At 35.5% G+C, this 21,413-nt stretch overlaps 3 protein-coding genes and 1 pseudogene across 3 annotated transcripts; 2 read left to right on the top strand and 2 right to left on the bottom strand.

Annotated features, from left to right (window-relative positions):
• Positions 1 to 3,904: 3,904 nt before the first annotated feature.
• Positions 3,905 to 5,153, top strand: LOC121239806 (DNA damage-repair/toleration protein DRT100). Its single transcript, XM_041137133.1, has one exon. It carries the CDS (start codon positions 4,037 to 4,039, stop codon positions 5,129 to 5,131), a length of 1,095 nt encoding a protein of 364 aa, XP_040993067.1. The 5' UTR covers positions 3,905 to 4,036; the 3' UTR covers positions 5,132 to 5,153.
• A 2,548-nt stretch (positions 5,154 to 7,701) lies between these two features.
• LOC121238292 (60S ribosomal protein L31-like) lies at positions 7,702 to 10,119 on the bottom strand. Its single transcript, XM_041135124.1, has 2 exons — positions 9,934 to 10,119; positions 7,702 to 8,120 (listed from the first exon to the last, which is right to left on the bottom strand). Exons 1-2 carry the CDS (start codon positions 10,017 to 10,019, stop codon positions 7,841 to 7,843), a joined length of 366 nt encoding a protein of 121 aa, XP_040991058.1. The 5' UTR covers positions 10,020 to 10,119; the 3' UTR covers positions 7,702 to 7,840.
• Positions 10,120 to 12,090: 1,971 nt separating this feature from the next.
• Positions 12,091 to 18,390, bottom strand: LOC121238290 (pre-mRNA-splicing factor CWC22 homolog). The gene is made up of 8 exons (XM_041135122.1): positions 18,149 to 18,390; positions 16,553 to 17,876; positions 16,248 to 16,437; positions 15,259 to 15,362; positions 15,055 to 15,157; positions 14,665 to 14,963; positions 13,323 to 13,628; positions 12,091 to 12,629 (listed from the first exon to the last, which is right to left on the bottom strand). The coding sequence occupies exons 2-8, from the start codon at positions 17,825 to 17,827 to the stop codon at positions 12,276 to 12,278; spliced, it is 2,631 nt and encodes an 876-aa protein (XP_040991056.1). The 5' UTR covers positions 17,828 to 17,876; positions 18,149 to 18,390; the 3' UTR covers positions 12,091 to 12,275.
• Positions 18,391 to 19,622: 1,232 nt separating this feature from the next.
• Positions 19,623 to 20,240, top strand: LOC121238291 (annotated as a pseudogene).
• Positions 20,241 to 21,413: the final 1,173 nt, after the last annotated feature.

Raw genomic sequence — 21,413 nt, 5'->3', positions numbered from 1 at the left:
TAGGACCAGGCTAGAATAAAAGATGATAGATTTACGTCGCTCGGTTTTGCTGGACAGAGAGACGGCGTCGCCGGTGGCAGTGGGCAGAGGAAGGTGACGCGACATGGGTGAGGGAGTAGGTTTTTCGCAGGGCAAATTTGAATGAGGAAGAAAACTCATTTTTTAAAGGAAAAATCTTGTTTACTCCGTTCGAATGGGTCAGGGAGTCGGCTGGCAAGAGGAAGCTGACGGACGCGAGTTGGTGGTGAGGAAGGAGGTTCGCGGAATTGAAACCTTGTTTACTCTGTTCAACGAGCTCGCGGGACAGTGGAGGTGCTGGGCAAACGGAGAAGGGTTGCTCGGTGACACTGATGAGAGAGACGGCGTCGCCAGGAGGAGCTGGGTTGTGGGTTGCGATGGAGCGTCTCTTTCGCGGGATGAATTTGAATGGATGAAAATGCTACGGATTTGGAAATTCGATCAAAACGTGTGTTTTGATTTTTTAAAAAAAAATACAAAAAACCACAAGCATCCACGTAGTGAGTGCATTGTGTGCACCCACTACAGTGGATGCTATATAGAAGGACTCAAAAAGGTAAGCATGCAACAAAAGAAAGGGACAAAGAAGGAAAACAAAAATTGTCGATAAGCCACTGTTCAAGATTTTGAGGGACAAAAAAGTAAAATTGGAATACAAGTAAAGCAAAAGGAGGGACAAAAAGGGAAAACTCTGATTGTCACAACCCTGACTTTTGCATTGACACAATCGACAAAACGTAAAACACAAAAGAAATAAATCATAACCCATTGACACACCCTAACACTAACACAGAACCATAAAAAGATAAATAAAATCTCATATAAACGAACACAAAAGAATAAAGTAGAAGGATAAAAAATTAGAGTAATGTTAGTTATTGTAATGGTATATATTTTTAGTTATAAATCGGCGTAAATGATTTGATTTGTAAAAGAAGTTTAAAATTAATTTTTTTATGAAATCAAATCTTGACATATTAAAATACAACATGAAAAATGTGTCATTTAACTTAGATGAAATATAATTAAATTGTCTTTATCACGCATGCATAATTCGATCCTTGGAACTGTAGATAAAATTAATGTCAAAGACAATTAGGAATGGAACATATCTCATTTAGAGATCTGCTCTAAATTAAGATAAGCTTTGTTTGTTTATAATAATGTTGATGATGATGAGCTGTACTCAGACCGAGATGTTCAAGATGATCCAGAGCGCAGAATGAGAGAGTGTTGATACATGCATGAGTAGTACTGAAGTGGGTCAGGATGTGCAGTGATGATGATAGGGTGGTGGAGGACCTTGACCATCCAGACCATAACTCATGATATCATGTGGGATATATATATAGAGCCCCACATACATAAACAAAAAAATTGACAAATTACTCTCAATAAGGTACTTGAGCATTAATTAATTAATTATATAAACATATATTTAATTATATAATAGAGTACTGCTTAATTACTCGAGGGGTGACTCCATTAAGGTAGACAAAGATTCAGGTACTATGGGGCACTGATTGAAATGGACAAAAACCTAATTTCTATGTTTATTATTGCAAGCACAGAACATGGCTTAATAAATACTTTTGATCCATCTAGACACCTGTTTTTGTTACTATCCCAATAAGAGAAATCTACTTGATCTTTTTTTTTTTTAATTTGAAGTTTTGTCATTTATAATAATGCCTAATTTGTTATTACAATATATTTAATCATTTAGGTTCTCTTTAGATTGATAAGTGATCTCAACACATCTCATCTCATCATTATAATTTTCTTAAATTTTTATATAAAATTTAATAAATAATTTTACTTTTTTAAATTTTAAAATAATAATAATATTAAAAAATAATATTTTAAAAATATTTTATTTAATACATTTAAAATCATATTATTTTATTTTATATCCTAATCCAAACGGGGTGTTAAATTAATTTGCATTGGAATCATAAATTGATTTCGAGTTTAGACGATGTAAAGACTAGACTAGTGTCTGCTCTCACCAACAATCTTTTTCGAAAATTGGTCAGGCTATGTTAGGTAAGTGAGAGTATTTTAAATATTTTTATTATTATTTCTTATTTTATTATTATTTTTTATCTATTTTTTATTATTTATTATTTCTTATTTATTATTTTATTATTATTTTATTATTTTTTTTATTATTATTCATAAACATTCTCAATATTTTTAAAATATTCTTATTATCCAACCACAACTTAAATAAAGCTAGAATAGTGGAAGTAGTACCTCGGAATTGGAACTTGAACACAACTATTACTATTCCCCAAAAATTTCAGGTAAACTTTCTTTATTTTATGAATAACTTGATGTGAGTGTAACCCAGAAATTAAGATATGGTGGGGGAAAATAAAAACATAATTAAAGGGTCTAAAACTGCCACTTGTGCAATCTCCATGCCCCTCTCTCTCTCTCTCTCTCTCTACATCGTAGTTCCCACCAAAAGCTTATCCTTTCCCCATGTCAAGCTTGCTGTTCTTCCTCAATTATATGCACTTACCTACTAGGTAGGGTCCTGCCCAGAAAGAATGAAAATCCGACAAAGGGGTGCTTTTAAAGATATTTAAAAAATTTCTTTGGTTTTCATTTATACGGGATAAAAAGAAAAAAGAGGAATTCAACATGAAATAGTGAAAAAGATAAGATAACAAAGGTAATTAGGTTGGTCAAATTAAAGTTAAAGGTTTTGAGATATCTGTAATATTGAACCTCGACTCTAAAATCATGATCATGAACATCCCATATCTCATGCATATATATCATGTAGCTTTATTTTTTTAATTACAAATCTCAACATTTATAAATAGCTTAATTATAATAATAATTATAATAAAGAGGAAATTCTCAAACCGTAGTCGATCTTTGTATTTTTTTATTTTTACTTGATTTATCCATATTCTTAATTAAACACTTTTTTATGATAATCATGTGTGAAACATTTATTGGTTTCCACTTTTTGGACAATATCTTGACAAATTAAGAATGAAGTTAATCGCTATTTAGTATGGATTGTGAACATCCTGCGCAATATGCATGCTTTCCCGGCCTGTATATCACTATAAGAAAATTATTTATTTATTATTAATTTATTTTAATGAAATAACTATTTATAATTAAAATAAATCTGTTTTAATTATAAATAATTTTTTTGTTATAATTAAATAGTCACAAAAATTTATTTTTCTTGTAGTGCATGAAAAACATATATAGAATCCTTATCCTTTTATCCTTAAAAAAGCTTCCTCTGCCTCCAATTATATATTTAGCTTCACAAAAAAATAATATATATTTTTTTGCTTCCCCTCCAAATATTTTTTATCTATAAAAAATATTTAATTTCTCAACACGCACGATGAAAATTCCAGGAAGCATATATAACATACGAATCTCCATGCAAATCAATATATATTATTATTAAAAAATATTTATTTAGTGTCAATTATTTCTTAAAAAAATGATTATTTTTTATTATTATAAGTATATTATCATTATAAATAATCATTTTCTTCGTAAATAACTAATTTTTCTTGTAATACTAGTAGCTAAACCACCATAATTATAAAAGAGTTTAAAATTATTAGTTTTGTTTTAAATTTAATCATCTCTCTCATAATATTTATTAATGTGAAATATTTTAATTTTATATATTTATAAGAAAAAAAAATGTATTACTGATATTCACTCGATAAATATTTGTACCGTAGGAGATAACAAAATTTAACATAAACAAGAATATTTTAAAAAATAAAAAATAAACAAATCATGCCAATCATGCAAGTCAATAAGATCCACGTTAGGGGCAAAATCGTAAGAATAAACAATTTGAGCATCTCGAGATCTATATATATACACACACGTAGTCTGCTGTCTGCATACCTATGCTTCACTCCCCAACGTGATCTCTGACATCCTCTCTATTACTATTCACACTTGAAGTCAGGAGCTCTGAGCTCACACAGTTAATTAAGAGAGAGAGAGAGAGAGAGTTGAAATGGGTGTGGGTTGGTATTTCACGTTGACACTACTAGCCGTTACTACGGCTGTCGTTAATGGGTGCCCGCCGTCGGACCGGGCGGCACTGCTGGCCTTCAAGGCAGCTCTCCACGAGCCCTACTTGGGCATTTTCAACTCGTGGACCGGCACCGACTGTTGCCACAACTGGTATGGCGTCAGCTGTGACCCGGAGACCCGCCGGGTCGCCGACATCACCCTTCGTGGAGAGTCCGAGGACCCCATCTTCGAGCGGGCCCACCGAACCGGTTACATGACGGGCTACATCTCCCCCTCCATCTGCAGGCTCACGCGCCTCTCCTCCATTATCATTGCCGATTGGAAGGGAATCTCCGGCGACATCCCACGGTGCATCACCCACCTTCCTTTTCTCCGAATCGTGGATCTCATTGGAAATCGGATCTCTGGCGTGATCCCGGTCGATATCGGTCGACTCCAACGGCTCACAGTTCTCAACGTCGCCGATAATCTCATCTCGGGGAGAATCCCGCCTTCCATCACGAACCTCACGAGTTTGATGCACCTCGATCTCAGGAACAATCGACTCTCCGGCGAGCTTCCCGGAGATTTCCATAGACTCGGGATGCTAAGCCGGGCTCTGCTGAGTCGCAATCAGCTCACTGGCCCAATCCCGGGTGCGATTTCCCGGATATACCGGCTCGCCGATCTGGATCTTTCTCTGAATCGGATCTCAGGTACAATCCCGGAATCACTCGGTAGAATGGCGGTTCTGGCGACGTTAAATTTGGATTTCAACAAAATATCGGGTAACATACCACCTAGCTTGTTTACCTCCGGTATCAGCAACTTAAACCTGAGCCGAAACGCATTTGAGGGCACGATACCGGATGTATTCGGCCCGAGATCATACTTCACTGTGCTCGACTTATCGTACAATAATCTTCGGGGTTCGATACCAAAATCGGTAGCTTCGGCTTCGTATATCGGACATATGGATTTGAGTCACAACCACCTGTGTGGGAGAATACCGGCCGGCTCGCCGTTTGATCATCTGGAAGCATCGTCGTTCGTTTACAATGATTGTCTCTGTGGGAAGCCGCTAAAAGCCTGCTAGACTAACACATTCCGGCCGGTAGAGTTATATATATATATATATATATATATATATATATATATTACACACGAAGACGAAGGGTTGCCTGATGATTAGTGATGAACAGAAATATGGATAATATGTTTGTGTTATGTAAGAGAGAATTAATTAGTACGTATTAGCATACTGCATGCATGTTTCTTATAATAATTATTAGTTTATTATATATCAATATTCTTTTTTGTGTTTAATTACGTTGTAATTAGGGAACATAAATGTCCCATGCACGTAATTTGCATGGATAAAATTAAAATTTAGTATTCATGATATATGCATGCCAACTCATGATCATATATAATTAGCCACATTAATCTACATCCATCCTACTATCTTGTTATATAATTAGCCACGTCAATCTACATAACATTGTCTATCAACTAATAAACTAATTTTCTTTTAAATAATAAATTTAACAATTAATGAATAATATGATATCATCATATGACAATATATAATGAGAACATTTTCTTAGATTTCTATGAAAGGAATAACTTTGTAGTACTTCGTAGCTCGACGAGCCAGATCCCTCCAAATTGATTATGCGGTGAGCCAATAACTTCTTGTTTGATTACACATATTAGATAAAATTTAAAATTAAAATTTGAATAAAATATTATTAAAATATTATTTTTATTTTAAGATTTAAAAAAATTAAATTATTTATTATATTTTATGTGAGAGTTTGAGAAAGTTGTAATAATTAAATAAAATGAGATAGTTTATGTAACCAAATGAGTCCTTTTTTATATAAAGGAAAATGATACTATGATACCTAAGTTTGTCTCCTCAATTTGACTGTTTATATATTTTATTTTATTATAAAATATTTTTTTGCTTAATGGTTAAAGAAATGATTATCAGTAGATTAGTATTTTTTTATTTTTTAAAAATATTTAAAGATGTTTAAAAAATATTAAAAAAAAAAAAAAAAAGAAAGTGTACAATTTGCACTAGTAATACACCAAATAGGCAAACTTAAATAACGTAGTAGCTAAGGATGATGCTACAAGACCGATGTCTCTACCGATAATCCGACCAATAAGTGCATTTAAGATTTTTTTTTTTTTTTTTTTTTTTTACTTTTCTTTTATTCATTTTTTCAACATCTTTAATTTTTTTTTTTTTATAACAAAAATACATAAAACTCAATAATATTCACTTTATTAATCACTAAAAAGAAAATTTAAAAAAAACAAAACAAAGCAAAACAAAAATCGCATCTATCGTTTCAAACAGCATTATCCTTATATAAAACAACATTGAAAGCACCGAGGAGTGAAGGACGAAATGGGCGTAGAACAAAGATAGACCCATTTCCATATCCATTTCCATTTTCAATTAAATTGTTAACGAAGGCTGCCGACTACTATCATTGTCATTTGCCACTATTATTGTCGTTGTCCCAGTCATCTTTTGTCGTAGGCGTCATCTAAAGTAAAGATCATGAAATGGATTTGGAGGTTGCGATAAGTCCATCGCTAAAATTTCTTTCAAATCAATTTCATAGAATTTAGGTGCCGTTTCATATAATTTTCCTTCTTCTTCTCAATGATTTTTTTTAAAAAATAAATAGTTCTGAGAATGTGAAACAGCTGGTGACAAGTGACAAAGCTCGTCACATCGAGGAAGATTTTGACAATAACGTTAATGTTCAAAGAAGATTACACAGGAGGCAACAACGTCTACGTATATAAATTTTAGGTTCATCGCCCACGTGATTATAATTGATTATTGGCGTTACTTGAATTTGAAGAGCAAATCAAACTTTCTCCACAAGTTGGATACATTGACTCAAAATCAAAGGCTGAGATTGCGGTTCATGTCTATCAAAAACAGCGAGACAGCACACGTGAATGAGCACTGTACATTAAAGAAGAGGGGTCCAACGGTGGATTCAAAGTTCCTGCAACGGTGGAATGAAGAGCCCCCGCCATGTGCGCGCGGATCAGTAGTATTTCATCACTTTCTATAATTTAGAAAGATACACATACAAATTGTATTTAACGTTGAAATCTACACTACCACGAACAGTATTTGACATTGTGATGCTCATATCTGAGATTTGTAACCAACGTTAAATGTTTAGGTCACAAAAGCATAAGCGATCTCATTCCAATCCAAAGATGCCAAAGTAGTAACAGTTTGGTAGCAACGAATGTAACTTTCAAGGTCTCTACTTTCACTTTCTAGTTTGGTAGCATCGAATGTCGAATGCTTGAGGCCGAAGGATACCAAAAAATTGTGTAAACTACTCAATAGGTGCACAAGTAACGCAGGAAACAGTTAGGAAAAACATTGTATATACTTTTAAGCAGGTTGCCTAGTTCATAGATCGTCATGCATTAACACTTCTTAAAGGACTCTCATTTTCATTTTATTACTTTCACACAAATTAAAAAAAAAAAAAAAGGTCCCACATTGTCGCCAAGGAACCACATCCATGCAGGAAAGGCTCATTAAAAGATTAGAAAAAGAATGGCATAATAGCAATGCTGCAGAATCAATAGTTTTTTAAGGAGCAATGAAAAAAATGAGCAAAAAGGAAAAACCTTACGATCCATTACATCAACTCTGCTGCGCAATAGTTAATCATCCTTACAAAAAACATATCAGAACTTGGAAGTAAATTGTTTATGGAATAAAACAAAATTACCAAGAGTATCATACTACTCAATCATCTCCTTCGATGACTTTGGTTCCCAATCCCTTCAAACCCTCTGGTGGAATCTCAGTGACGGTGACTAGGGAATAAAGCTCCTCCTTTGCATCTTCCTCATCATTTCTTTTCCGGGCAATGCGTACACGAACCCTCCTTGGCACGCTTCGGATTCCGCGGCTCCATATATGCTTGTTTAGCTTCACATCCACTCTAACATCCGTTGTTCCCATAGCCTTCTGGGCAAACTTCCTAATCTCTTTTATGGCATTTGGAGCTTTCTTTTTGAATGTGCTACAAAAGAAAAAATGCACATACCACATAGGTCTCAAGACTAAAGAAACACCACACTTTGAGGACATCAAAAGAAATTAAAAACAAGATATAGTCAGAGAATTGCTGCCTGAAATCATAAACAATGAGAAAAAACTCATGGCTACCATGGTCCAAGTAAACGTGTGAAAATAACGATTTGAAATCACAGAGGATAGAGGTACCAAAATTCCCTTGAGTAGTATCATAAAGAGGACTTAGATAACACTCAATGAAAACCCAGTAATTCTTCCTTCACTGTACGTTTTGACATCAAAGACTTAAATCTCAGCTGACAAAATAAAACTGACACTTAAAAAAATTTAGAAAAATCAGGGCAATCTTTCCATTTGTAGGACAAAATGGATTCAGTCAGTCATATGTAAAATCATTAAGACAAATTAAGGGCTGGTTTGGATAATGAGTGGAGATGAGATGAGATGATTTGTGAATAGTAGTGAAATGGTTAGAGTTAATATGTTTTATGGGGTTTTGGGAAAGGAGAGAGAACAAGTTGAATAAAAATATTATAAAGTTAAAATATTATTAAAATATTATTTTTGTTTTGGTATTTAAAAAAGTTAAATTATTTTTTATGTTTTGCTTGGAAACGTGGAAAGTTTAGAAAAATTGTAATGATTAGATAATGATTAGATGAAAAAGTTGAAGATTTGAAATCAAAAAGTATTTTTGTTTGTGGTATTTGGATATTGAGATAAGATGGGATGAGTTGGGAGGATTTTGCTATCCAAACCAGGCCTAAGAGTTCAAACGAAAAACAAGCGATGAAAATGAAATTACTCAATCAAACACAAGTTACACAATATTTATGAGGTTGGGCACAAAGGTTTATATATTAACAAAAAAACTTGATAATAGAAGGCGGAGTACATAGGTGGGAAATGCTCAAGCCCTAGTCTCGGATGCAACTAAATTCTCATTCCTTCATACAAGAGAATATTTTTCACTTGGAAACTTTTGAACCCGTGTGATAGAATTCAAACCACGCCAACAATCGTCACTCACTGTACACAACTTTAGAAAAGCACAAATCCATATTTAAAATGGCGACCAAACAAAACTGTAGTGGTTCCACAAATAATGTAATGGCCACATCGATGACAGACTTGACTTATTAAAAAACTAGAGTTTAACATAGAAGGTAATGGAGTCCCTTCAATTTTGGTGTGGCATCCAAGCGCGCACACTAAATTTGAAAGCAAATATATACGTATATCCTCTTGTAAGCAAGAATTAACTAAATTATAACATGCCGCTCCAAACAACGCAAACCTAAAGATAGCAGTAACAGCCACATGCAGCTATTAGCTTGAAAAAGGTGCCACACAATATCGGGATTATCAAACCAGATGAAGAAGTTTGGCAAAAAAGAACCCTTAAACTAAAGTGTGGCCAAGGTTGCAGTATCCAATATACTCACACACAGATATATATACTTATAAACATGACTGAAGACCTGTTTATTTAAGCAACTAAGGTTCACTGCGCAATACTAACTGTAAGGGCTCCCTGATATCTGAAAAGCTTGAGGCAGAAAGGAAATGACTATCCTTACTTCAAAAAAATTATCATTTTAAGCATTTTCCTTTCCTTCATTCGGTCATACCAATCTAGATCTAAACCAATCCCAAAGTCCCAACCATTTCCTTTGTGGCCTAAAAATAAACGTTAATCCCGACTCTAGCACGTCGGATTTCCCACAGCTTCAAATGTAAGTAATTAACGAGGAATATAAAACGGAAAAATGGAATGCAAAGCAAGCAGGCACATATACCATCCATGAAGGCGCTTGTGGAGATTGATGGTGTACTCTCTGGTAACAACCTCTTCTTTCCTTCCCCTGGTCGCCTTTTCCACCATTGTTATGGGATCTGAAACTCCGCCGCGGTAAGAAACCCAAAACCCTAATCTGTAGAATTACAAACCTTAGCTGGAAGAGAAACGAAGCGAGATATTTATCGTGGTTAAGTTGTGGCCTAAAATGCCCTCGGAAATACCAAGTAAAACTACAGTAATAACCTTGGGCCGACATTATTTCAGCAGCCCAGAACTTTGACTCAACAGGTCACTTTTGTTTAGACTACTATTGGGCCGGGTCTTGACTATAGACCCAATTTTAATTTTAAATAAACTACAATTCTTAATTTTTTATATTAAAAAAATATAAAGTTTGATAGTTGGATGAGAACGTAGTATATATTCCTATCATACCGCGTTAGGTCTCCAAGCAAAGATCTAATTAATGGTGGACTTTAAAGGCATATATGGTAGTTGTGATATGTTTTTTGCCTTATTGGTTGTAATAGGGTGGTGTTGTGATATGGTTTTTGGTTGTGATACAGTGGCACTAACAACGAGAATCTAGACGGTAGACTAAGCCACCTATCCACCCATCGAATGAACGAGGTTAGGGAGTATACGGGGGGCGGGGTGCAGGGGGAAACTGACTCCCCACCCTGCTCTATTTTCTCACCTCAACATATTTTTTTTGCCTTTTAGAAAAATTTATAAATCCTTATTGTCAATCTAAAGCAAGGTAAAGCAATAAGAACAACAAAACATAACTTTCTAAAACTATCTAAGCAACATAGTATACAACAAAAGAAGTCAAATAGAACTTGGACTTCCATATCTGGAAGAAAATAGTACTGCTACATACAAGCAAAGACATGTGCCTGCATGCGAACACCACTGATGTGACGTCAGCAATTATATTTAAAAAAAAAAAAAAACAGCGGCAAATAGACTTTTTCATCCTTTCGTTCATTCAAGGCTTCAAGCTTCAAAGAAGAAAAAAATGCAGCGGCAAGAAGACACCATCGTTCATTTGAGCTTCATCCGAACGGAGCATAAGCATAGTTTTGGTTAAAAAATTATTAGAAAAACTCCTAAGAGCTCAATTTGATCATGTTTTGTTGCAACATACTCTAATTCCTTGCTCTAGCATTGTGGAGAGAAACCTCTTAGCAGACACGTCGATAGTGGAGAGGGAGAGATTGTTGATCGATATCGATTTCCGATCAGAGTTTGAGATAGCTCGATCAACGGGTGCATACAAGGCAATCCTGCAATCCCTGCTATACATTTTCATAGGGAAATCGGTTAGGTTGGGTTAGATCGTGTTGATTGTGTCGGAGGCAATGAGGTAGAATTTGAAGAAGACGAACATTCCCCAGAAATGGAGAAGGGGCAGTATGAAGTGGCTAGGGTTCGGTGTCTCAGAAATGGAGAAGGGGAAGTAAGAATGGGCTTAGAAAATTTTCTTGAACGCACTATTTTCAACAAGATGCAACGCTGCCGTTTCATATAACCATACTAGACGCCATGTACAGGGCCTGCCCTAAGCATGCATGACTTTACACTTCTTCGGAAGAAAATAATGTCTATCTAGATTTAACAAAAAGATCCATTTTTTTCATTTTAGTAATGAATTTAACGGCTTTATTTTCAGATTTTGGAAAGAGTTTTTTTTTTTTTTTTTCAGATTTTTCAAAAGACCATTGGATGTTTCAAGTTAGTAAAGGTAAGGAAGGAAATCGACTTTACTTTTTCAAGAGAAGATATAGATAGACCCATGTATCGTCTACTTGGATTAAGCTGATAACAAATCCTCACAAAGGTTAGTTTCACATCACTCACAAAACCCACGTTGCCTTCACTTCTGAGAAAGCAAACTTTTGATGTCAACAATGCTACGATTTCAAAGATATCTCTGCAAATTGGCCGTTGTACAAAACAATAAACACCTGATAAAGTAAAACCAATGGGCGAGTAGGATTCCCCACACCACAAGGCAGGATACCGGCTTATTGCATTAACCAAACAGTCCAAAGAGTTGAAGATTGATGCAAATGAACAAATATCATCATCTAGAACACACCCAAAAAAGGGAAAAAAACGCACATCATCATCTCAATCTTAAATAGCAGAATGAAGCCTTGAAAAAACATTAAAAACATTCTACCTCTAGTTTGGCGTTTCAGCTTAACTAAAAAGTAACAGAAAAAGAGAATAAAAATACATGATGAACAAAAATTGGCAGCACTTGAATCACATGACAATAAAAATACATCGTAATCAAATGTTTCCTGTGGTGTTGTCTTTGTTGACATTCCCTTATTCTCTCCTCCTCCTCTTCCTCCGTCTATCATCCCTTTCACTCTCATCTGAGCCTGATGAATCAGACTGTCTCTCAGAACTAGCCGTCTCTGTGTCAGAACTACCAGATTCGTCATCTGATTCAGATTCTGACACTGCTTGCTCTTGTTGCATGATTAGGCGTGGCATATTCTTCAAGTACTCGCGTAAATTCTCAGTGATGCCACCAAGCCCAATGGATGTGAAGAAGTTAATAGAAAAACGCGTGTTCTTGGGATTATCCCTTGGGAATATAGATTCAAAGGAGTCCAGCATCGTAGGATCCGTAAGCCGTTCATTCAGTAACCGGATGCCCAAATGCTCTGACAATTCCTGTGCCAGATACAATGCCACAATAAATTTAACAGCTTCCAGAAGAAATGGTGGTAATTTCACGTATCAGATTCTAGGACAGCATGAACCAAAAAGGGACATGTATTGTAACAACCAGGATGATTGGATAAATCCCAACGGATTAGAATTCAGCAGAAAATATAGCACAACTAACAGAACAAAATAAAATAAGGGTTAATTACATATCCGCTTGCAGGCCCTTTACAAGGTCACAAGAAAATGACAAAGTACTATATAAGAGACATCACTGCATGGACTTGCTGTATTCATAATCCTCATGGTTGTGCTGTCATGAGACCATATATGCCATACAAGAGCAACCTTTACATTATTCCCACTTTCCATACATCATCATACAAATAGAATTTACATGTCCCTAGTTTTTTGTTACTCAACTATGTGGCAAATGGATTGGTCATCAAACCAACTGATGCAACATGAAGACAGGCCTATTTAGATCTGGTTGAAAACAGAAATCCTCTTCTAAGATGATGATAATTATTTAAACAATCTCAATTTAGGCAAATGTCAATGTTAATTTCTCAGTTCATGTTAAAATAAATTTAGATTTCCAAGCTTCAGAAGGGAAATAAGAATGGCAACAAATTATAACAAGGATGCCTAGGAAAAAAAAACAGACGTGTCAAAAATTTAAAATTTCTAATTTGTTACCTGGAATAGAATCTTAATAAATATTCGAGAAGAAGAAGTAGTATCCTCCTCTGTTAAGCGTATATATGCTAAAACATGCCAGGGCAGAGCATCTGTGCCGAGTAGATGTGCAAAAAACTTCCCCACATTACGCAGCTTATTTGTTTCAAGCCGATGAATCATGGAATATTGCTGGACAAAGCACTTCTCAAAGTTTTCCTGGTGCACTTTATTGATCATACAGAATCGCTGACCCAAAAGACCATAATACCGGAGGTAAGTTCTCTCCTGACTGCAGCATTCCAAGAGCATAATGCACAACTCCATCTGCATAAGCCATATCAAGATAATTGTAAGTCAGCAAGTAATATATTACCAGGTCCAAGATAATAGAAAAATGAAAACTGCAAAAAAATCACCCATTACCGCGTTTGAATAAGACAATGTCGGTAACACCACAAATATCACTTTCTTGTAATTAACCAGACAATTATAGGTTAACATATATGGCAATTCATTACGGTTGATATATTGTTTCCAATTCGAGAGATTGTTAATTTGCATGTTCTGACCTTGCAATAAATGCAGGTCTGTTGGACTTGTCTTATTGACTGAAAATTGCTGCTTTACAGATTTTAGTCCAAAGTCTTTAACAAATATTGTGAAAGATGCTGCTGGGTGTAGGTTTGATAAGCTAGAGCCACTCGTAAGCCCTACTGAGCACCATGCAAGCCAAGCTCAAGCAACAGTCCTAAGGTTCATATTTAAGCCTAATCAGAGCTCAAGCCCTAGTAAGTATCAATGAGCCAAGAGATAAGTTGAGCCCAAGCAGCAAGAAGCTGGGCTTGAGCTTGGCACGGCTTGCTTTGTCTACACCCCTAACAGCAACTCAAGCACCAAAGGCCATATTATTCCAAGCACCATGCAAGTTGGTGCATGAAACTGCTAATAAATCCAACTGGTTGGGCGGAGCAGGGGCTAGTGCTACACAATGAAGCCAAGAATAAGGAAAGATTTCTTAATCCTGATATGCAATATTATTTAGCATCTTGAAAGGCTAAAGATTATGTAATGCTACAAAACTTGATTAATCATTTGTTGTTCATTTATTCATTTGATATGCAATTTGGGGGGGGGGGGGGGGGTGAAGGAGATGTTCATGCTGAAAAAAAGGGACCTGAACCTAGCTTGTACTTCTTCTACATAATTGTGATTATTAGCCAATTACAAGTAATTTGCAGAAACTTGTCAACTGTAACCAAATATTCACTCTTCATTTATTCATGTCCAACCTGTCACAAATAAGCAATTAGCCAAATAAGGTAACTTAGTTTATACAGCAGAAAAAGCTAGCATCACTTACCTCTTGACCTGGCTCTAGTTTGATTTTCAGGAGTTTATGACCAGCCTCCTCAAAATCTACACTAGACATGATGGTTAAGTAGATTGTCCTCCGAAGATTTACAAGGTTTGTCTCTGTTTCATCCTTTATTTTCATCTGCTCCTCGTCCTCTTCCTCAGAGTCATCTTCATCATCCTCATCATCATCTGAACCAGCATCTGAACCATCTTCATCTTCAGACTCTTCACCCAAAATAGTTTTCCTAACCTCTTCATAGCGTCTCTCATTCTCAATAAAATTAGGATCCGCCTTGAATATATCTGAACAAGAAGGAATAAGAACACGAATCAAAATAGTACATATAGGCAGACCAATCAAGAAGCCAAAGACAACTGAGAGCACAAGGCATACCAAGCGTAATCTCTGGATCTATTTCATCTTGGAGAGATGCCTCATGGGTTAACTGATCTTCCTGCTCTACAAGGTCCAGTTCTGGACGAACAGCGGGGTACCCCTGCAGAAAAATACATCACAGAGAGCATCTTTATTCAGGCTTTTGACTCTAATACATCATGGCATAACTCAATTAAAAAAATGATAATAAAATATACTAACCTGAAACTTTGCTTTTCTTATTGCAAATAGCCCTTCAATAAGAAATTGTACCCGTTTATCTATTTCCCCTTCATGAAGAATTCCACGAAACCTCTCAAATATTCCTGTTAAATTGCAAACCATGAGAACAGTAACTAAAACTAATTTAGGTTTAGACAAGTTGAGAGGATCTCTGTTGTAAAATAGACAATTTAAGATCCAATCTTTGACATAATATTGTAATACCCCACATCTATGGGAGCGAGGGAGATGAATGGGATCAACATCGGGAGGGAAAAGATTTTTGACCTTTATTATGATTCTTTTTTTTTTTTTTTATACGTAATAGATAAATTTTATTGATATGAATGAAAAAGGCCTAAGCCATGTACACAGGAAGTATACCGCAGAAAACCTAAATACATTCTAAGAGCGATGAACTAAAGACAAGAAGTCATGAATATTATCCCCAACTAAAACAATAGCAGAAAACCAAAGCAATAAGGTATTTAGAAAGAAATTCTTCAGCTCCACCATTGTGCGTTCCTTGTCTTCAAAACAGCGCGCATTCCTTTCCATTTTATTATGATTCTAAGAGACTCCAATTGTAACCTTGACTTATCCTTCTGGGATATAAGCTCAAATGTGGCTTGAGTTTTGTTTTTTGGTTGTTACAAATATAGTAAGATAAAACTGCATTTAGAGCACTCAAAGAGAAGACTTCAAATGACCGCGATATGGCCTTGATGGATTAAGTGTTCAAGGTGGTTAGGGCGGTGATGATAATTGACATAACGACGATTCAAATAACCTAAGGAATTTTTTGTCTTAAATAGTTATAGAGTTCGTCAGTTTTCTTTTCAAATGTCAATGATTTTTTAAGTTTCGAACCAAATTGAAAGGATACTCTAGAAAATGGAAAATAAATTTAAGAACTAATATAGGGATAATTAAGAACAAAACATGCTAGTATAAGAAGTACACAGGATTAAATCCAACCGCATACCCACCGTGCAGGCCTTTGGGAGAGAGATCTTGCAAAATTGATCCACACTCTGTGACAAAGCCAACAGCTACCTCAACGCTGTCATCGGTTGGATTCTCAAGCAGCACTGTGAGCAACTCTAATGCAATGATCTCATGAGCCACTTGCTGATTCACTAGATGTGCAATAAATTTAACAGCAGCTAGTAATTGCGGCTGTAAAGAAAGTAAAGCAATAGAAAAAAATGTTAGGATGATATCGAAGTGAAAAAATGTTCCAATCAGCCAACAGTAAGTCAAAATAAAATTATAGAAAAGAGCAAATACACACCTTGTCATTGCGCTTATATGCTCTCTTGAGCTGCAAAATAATCCTTCTCAATAGAAGATCTCCCACCTCAGGAAACTTGGTGTTGACAACAGCAACCAGTGCAGCAAACACATCTGTGAAACCTGGAGATGACATCTGTGACTTCATACACGACCGGCAGAATAGACCCCTACCCCGGATCAGATTCTCAGAGAAGAGCTCAGGAATAATATTCTTTATATTAGTGGCATTAACCTTGTTCACAAGCCCGTTTATACTCTTCCGAAGGGCATCCCATGTCAACCGCTGATACTCAACACTGCTTTTATCCTCGACCTCTTTCATCATTCTAGCCAACTTAAATGGTGGAATATAAACTCCACCACTCTTACCCAAATTTGATGCATCCCCATTTAAATTTCCTTCTTGTAATCTTGGCTGTCTATGAGGTTTTGCATCTTCCAGGGCCTTACTGTCTCTATCATCTTCCCCCCTGGAACTCAAACCCTGCTTTTGATGTTCAGTACTATGTTTTCGTCGCTCTGATTTTCTGTGCATTTTCCTGTCATCATCGTCTCCTGAATTTTGACGTGCATACCAGTCCTTTTTTCTACCACTATCATCAGTTTCCCGCTGTTTATGAGCATCCCCATGCCAGCGAGATCTCTCTCTTTCCCGCTTCTCTCTCTCAACTCGATTGTCATATTCATCAGAACTTTGATAAGATTCTTTCACCTTATCAAGCTCCCCAGTTTCTCGATGTCTATGCCCTTCCTCATGTGGATGGTTTCTCTCTCTTTCATGCCTGCCCCTTTCTCTATCTACCCACTCACCCTCTTCATCAGAACTTTGTCGAGATTGCTTTTGCTCTACATGTTTGCTTTGCCACATTCCATCTTTATCCCTAATATCCTTCTCATCCACTCTTTCCTTATCCTTACCATCATCACTACGCTCATCTAGTCTCCCGTGCCATTTTCTACCTCTTTTATCAGAATCCAACAAATCCTTGCCACTGCCTCTTTCCCTATGTTTATCTACATGTTTGCTTTGCCACCTTCCATCTTTATCCCTAATATCCTTCTCATCCACTCTTTCCCTATCCTTATCATCACCACTACGCTCATCTAGCCCCCCATGCCGTTTTCTACTTCTTTTATCAGAATCCAACAAATCCTTCCCACTGCCTCTTTCCCTATGTTTATCATCGTGTGGGCGCTCACCTCGCCTCTCATCACGTTTGCGTCTATTTCTTTTCTCAGAATCCGAGGACTCACTACTGTACTTTCTAGCCATATCAATTAAGATCTAAGCAACACCAACAGTGCACACACGATACCGCGTCTGCAATTCAAATTAAATTCAAATTAACTACCAAACCTAAATTAGCTTCTTAGGAACTTAAACCCTAAAGCTGAAGCCCAAGATAAATTTATCGAAAACAAAAATAAAATAAACCAAGCAGTAGCCGAATCGGATAAGAAACTAGTGAAACCCAGTATACAAGTTGGAAAACGTCAAAAACATAGATACTGGCTAATTATCTCATCAAAATCATCGACATTAATCAAGGAAAACGAACATGAAAAAAAAAAAAAGAAGAAAGCAAATTATCACCAAGGGCAATCAATTGAATATAGTGACTCGGGTTCACGTTGACACAAATCCAACAGGAGGGAGAGAGGCGGCGTTCCGGCCACGGGAATATTTTGAGCGACACCCTTCCGCGTTTCGCCGATTCCCGTTTGAGTCAGAACTCGATTATAACTGAGTTCGGAGGTTTTAGGAATTCGGAAAATTTCCTCAAAACGCTGTCGTGCCCTGTTTAAGAGCAGCAGAACTCAGTCACCGAGTCAGGCTAGCGAATCGTGTCAAGCCAAGTATGAATATTCGATTATATAGGTTAATCCGATTTCGATCCATTAAATTAAATATGTCAAACTTTCAGACTATAATTCAACTCATTTAGATAATAGATCTTATCGTGTCATCCGTTTTGACCCGTTTAATAATAATTAAAAATAAATTAACACAACACGATCCATTTGAACCCGTTTCATGTAAATGAGTTGAACTAACATGCATAATTCATTTTACCTAATTAACATAATTTTAAATAAAAGTTAAAATCTATATTTATTAATAGCAATAATATCTTAAAAACTATATATCAATATTTTTCAAATTTTAGCATATAATAAAACTAATATTATAAACCATACAATAATAAATAAGTATAGGCCTAAAATTATAATCCTAACAATAAAAACAATAAAACATAAGCAAACTGAGAAATATCAATATTACAACTCAACAATAATAAAATTTTAATTTTGAAATAAAATCTAAACGGGTCAAAACGATTGATTTATGTTAAGCAGGTTAACCCTTTATTGACCCATTAATAAATTGTGTCTTAACGGGTCAATCCATTTCGACCTAAGCCTGTTAACATCAAACTCAAATCCACTAATTTCGTGTCGTGTTCGTGTTAGATTCACGGATCGTGTCATATATTGTCACCCCTAAGCAGAAGCCCACTTAAGTTAAGAGTATTGGCAAAGTCCAAAATTTGAATAAAAGTTGAGGTTTTGGCTAAAGCCAAAGCCATTGAAGATATTAATCAACATTGGACTAACAATCCTAAAATCAAAATAATAATATAATATTATATATTTTAATAATATTTTTTATATTTTGCAAATTCACTCTATATATTAATTAATAATTTAATTTTTATTTAAAATTATTGTTTCTCAACTATTTTTTATATCAACCTAATTATCCAACATAATTAAGACTGTTCATTAGGGCCATATATTTTCCCGGCCCGGTTCGAAATCCTGGAAATTGGATTCCGGTTACTGGGTTCGGGTCGGAACCCGGGTTGCCAAAACCCAGACCTACCTAGTCTGAGTAAGGGTTTGAGTACCCTAGTCTTTTTGACTTGGAATTCAGCTTTTGGTTTCTTTAATAGCAGACCGTGTCTATGAGATGAGAAAGTAGTTGAGACTAACTTCTTGTCAATTGGGAGTTTGAGAAGCTGCTTGAATCTGATTTCTTCCTTCACTGCTAGTAATCTGGACTTAAGATGGATGATGGTCGGAAACATGAAAATGGGAGACATAAACTGGATTATTACATAGAATCACATTCTCTAGTACTATGAAAGCAACAAAAATCACCATTTTCTGTTTATATCTTTTAGCATACAACAATTCTATATAATTTGAATAGTATAGAAATGAAATTTGTGGTGGAATATGGTGCCCCAGCATCAACTGAAGGAACCAAATGCCTTAGTCATGAATAAGAAGATCATGTCTATTATTTTTTAGAGGGATGCTGCCATTCATGAAAGGAATGCAGCATTATCATAAAAGAATTAAACCTTGGCTGCCTAAGATGAGGCACTCCATTAATGAGATGAGGTGCTTGCTCAACGGGATAGTGCCCTAATGGAATGAGACACTGACTTTGCAGCAATTCAAGTCTGGAATAATACCATGACCTTCCCATTGGGTGGTGGAATTTAGCGTGGTACAAAGTGCATGCACAAATAACCAATGCCTTCTCGATAATTGTTACAACTTCTGAAACTGTCAAGTCACATCAATCAAAGCATACAAAGGACAACAAGACAGTTTTCTCTAAGCAATCGAAGTCTGCGAGAAACGAGAAGAAATTAGGTGAGGATTTGAATAGGTAGGCTGCGAAGTAAATCTGGGGCTTAAATAAAAAAAATATTCAAACAATGTAATATGTAGTGAATTGCATCGTGTATGTCACATGCATTTTGATTTTATTTTATAAAATCATTCTAATGCTACATCAATATCATATATATATATATAAACCACCGGGTTCAACCCGGAACCCTGAATCCAGGTCTAACTCAGGCTTACCCGATCCAGGTATATCTGGGTTCCAGGACTGGAACTCTGATGAACAGTCCTAAACATAATATAGCCTTATTTACAAAAACAATTTCCTAAAAAATATGGACATAATATAGCCTTGTTTACCAATGAATGTTTTAAAAAGAATTTAATAAAGTCTTGTTGATTATTTATGAATAAAATATGAGTTTGATGGGTGAATATTGACTCTCCAATTTTAGAAATTCCTTTAGTTACTGTAACTCAAAATTTAAGTTAAATGTTTTTAGCTAGTCCAATGCAAGTCAATTACAAAAAGCTTAGCTATATTTTGGATTTTACTGGCATTTGGCTAGTCCAATACCAGTATTCTAAACTGGTTTATTTTTCCAAAATGTCCCAATTTGGTAAACCTATCAGCCCACTAAACTTGTAGTTTTGTTTTTTTTGTTTTTTTTAATATTAGAATATTACCATACTTAATATATTCATAATATTATACTGTGTATGGTAATATGACTTACTATCTACCATATTTGGTTTATTGTGTAAATCAATCAATATCAATTAGTATCATTAATTCATTGTATTTCTATTATTTCTCTAGTCTCACTTCCCTATAAATAGGAAAATATGTTATGTATTTAAACACTCCATGATATCAAAGATGTAGCCTTTAAATGTCTCTCTCATTCTCCCTATCTCCATCTCCGTTATATTTTCTATATTTTATTTTATTTTTATTTACTACATGGTATCAAAGCCCTTGGCTAACATCAGGCTCGATTCTATGGCCACCCCCGCGTTCTTTCCAAGGTGTTCTTCTCTACTACAAGTTCACTACAATGTTTCCTTATTGTCGTCAGCATTTTGGTGTCTAGGTTTTTTCTGGCGTCCTTTTTCCAACAAACTTGTCGCTGGTTGGTGATTTCCAAACATTCATCACTACTTGTTTTAAAATCAATTTCAGAACTAAGTTTGGATGGTATAGATCGTCTGATCTG

The sequence above is a fragment of the Juglans microcarpa x Juglans regia genome, chromosome 7D (assembly GCF_004785595.1).
Source record: "Juglans microcarpa x Juglans regia isolate MS1-56 chromosome 7D, Jm3101_v1.0, whole genome shotgun sequence".
Taxonomy (NCBI): domain Eukaryota; kingdom Viridiplantae; phylum Streptophyta; class Magnoliopsida; order Fagales; family Juglandaceae; genus Juglans; species Juglans microcarpa x Juglans regia.
Note: the sequence above shows the minus strand (reverse complement) of the source record. Positions and strands in the feature narration are given on the sequence as shown.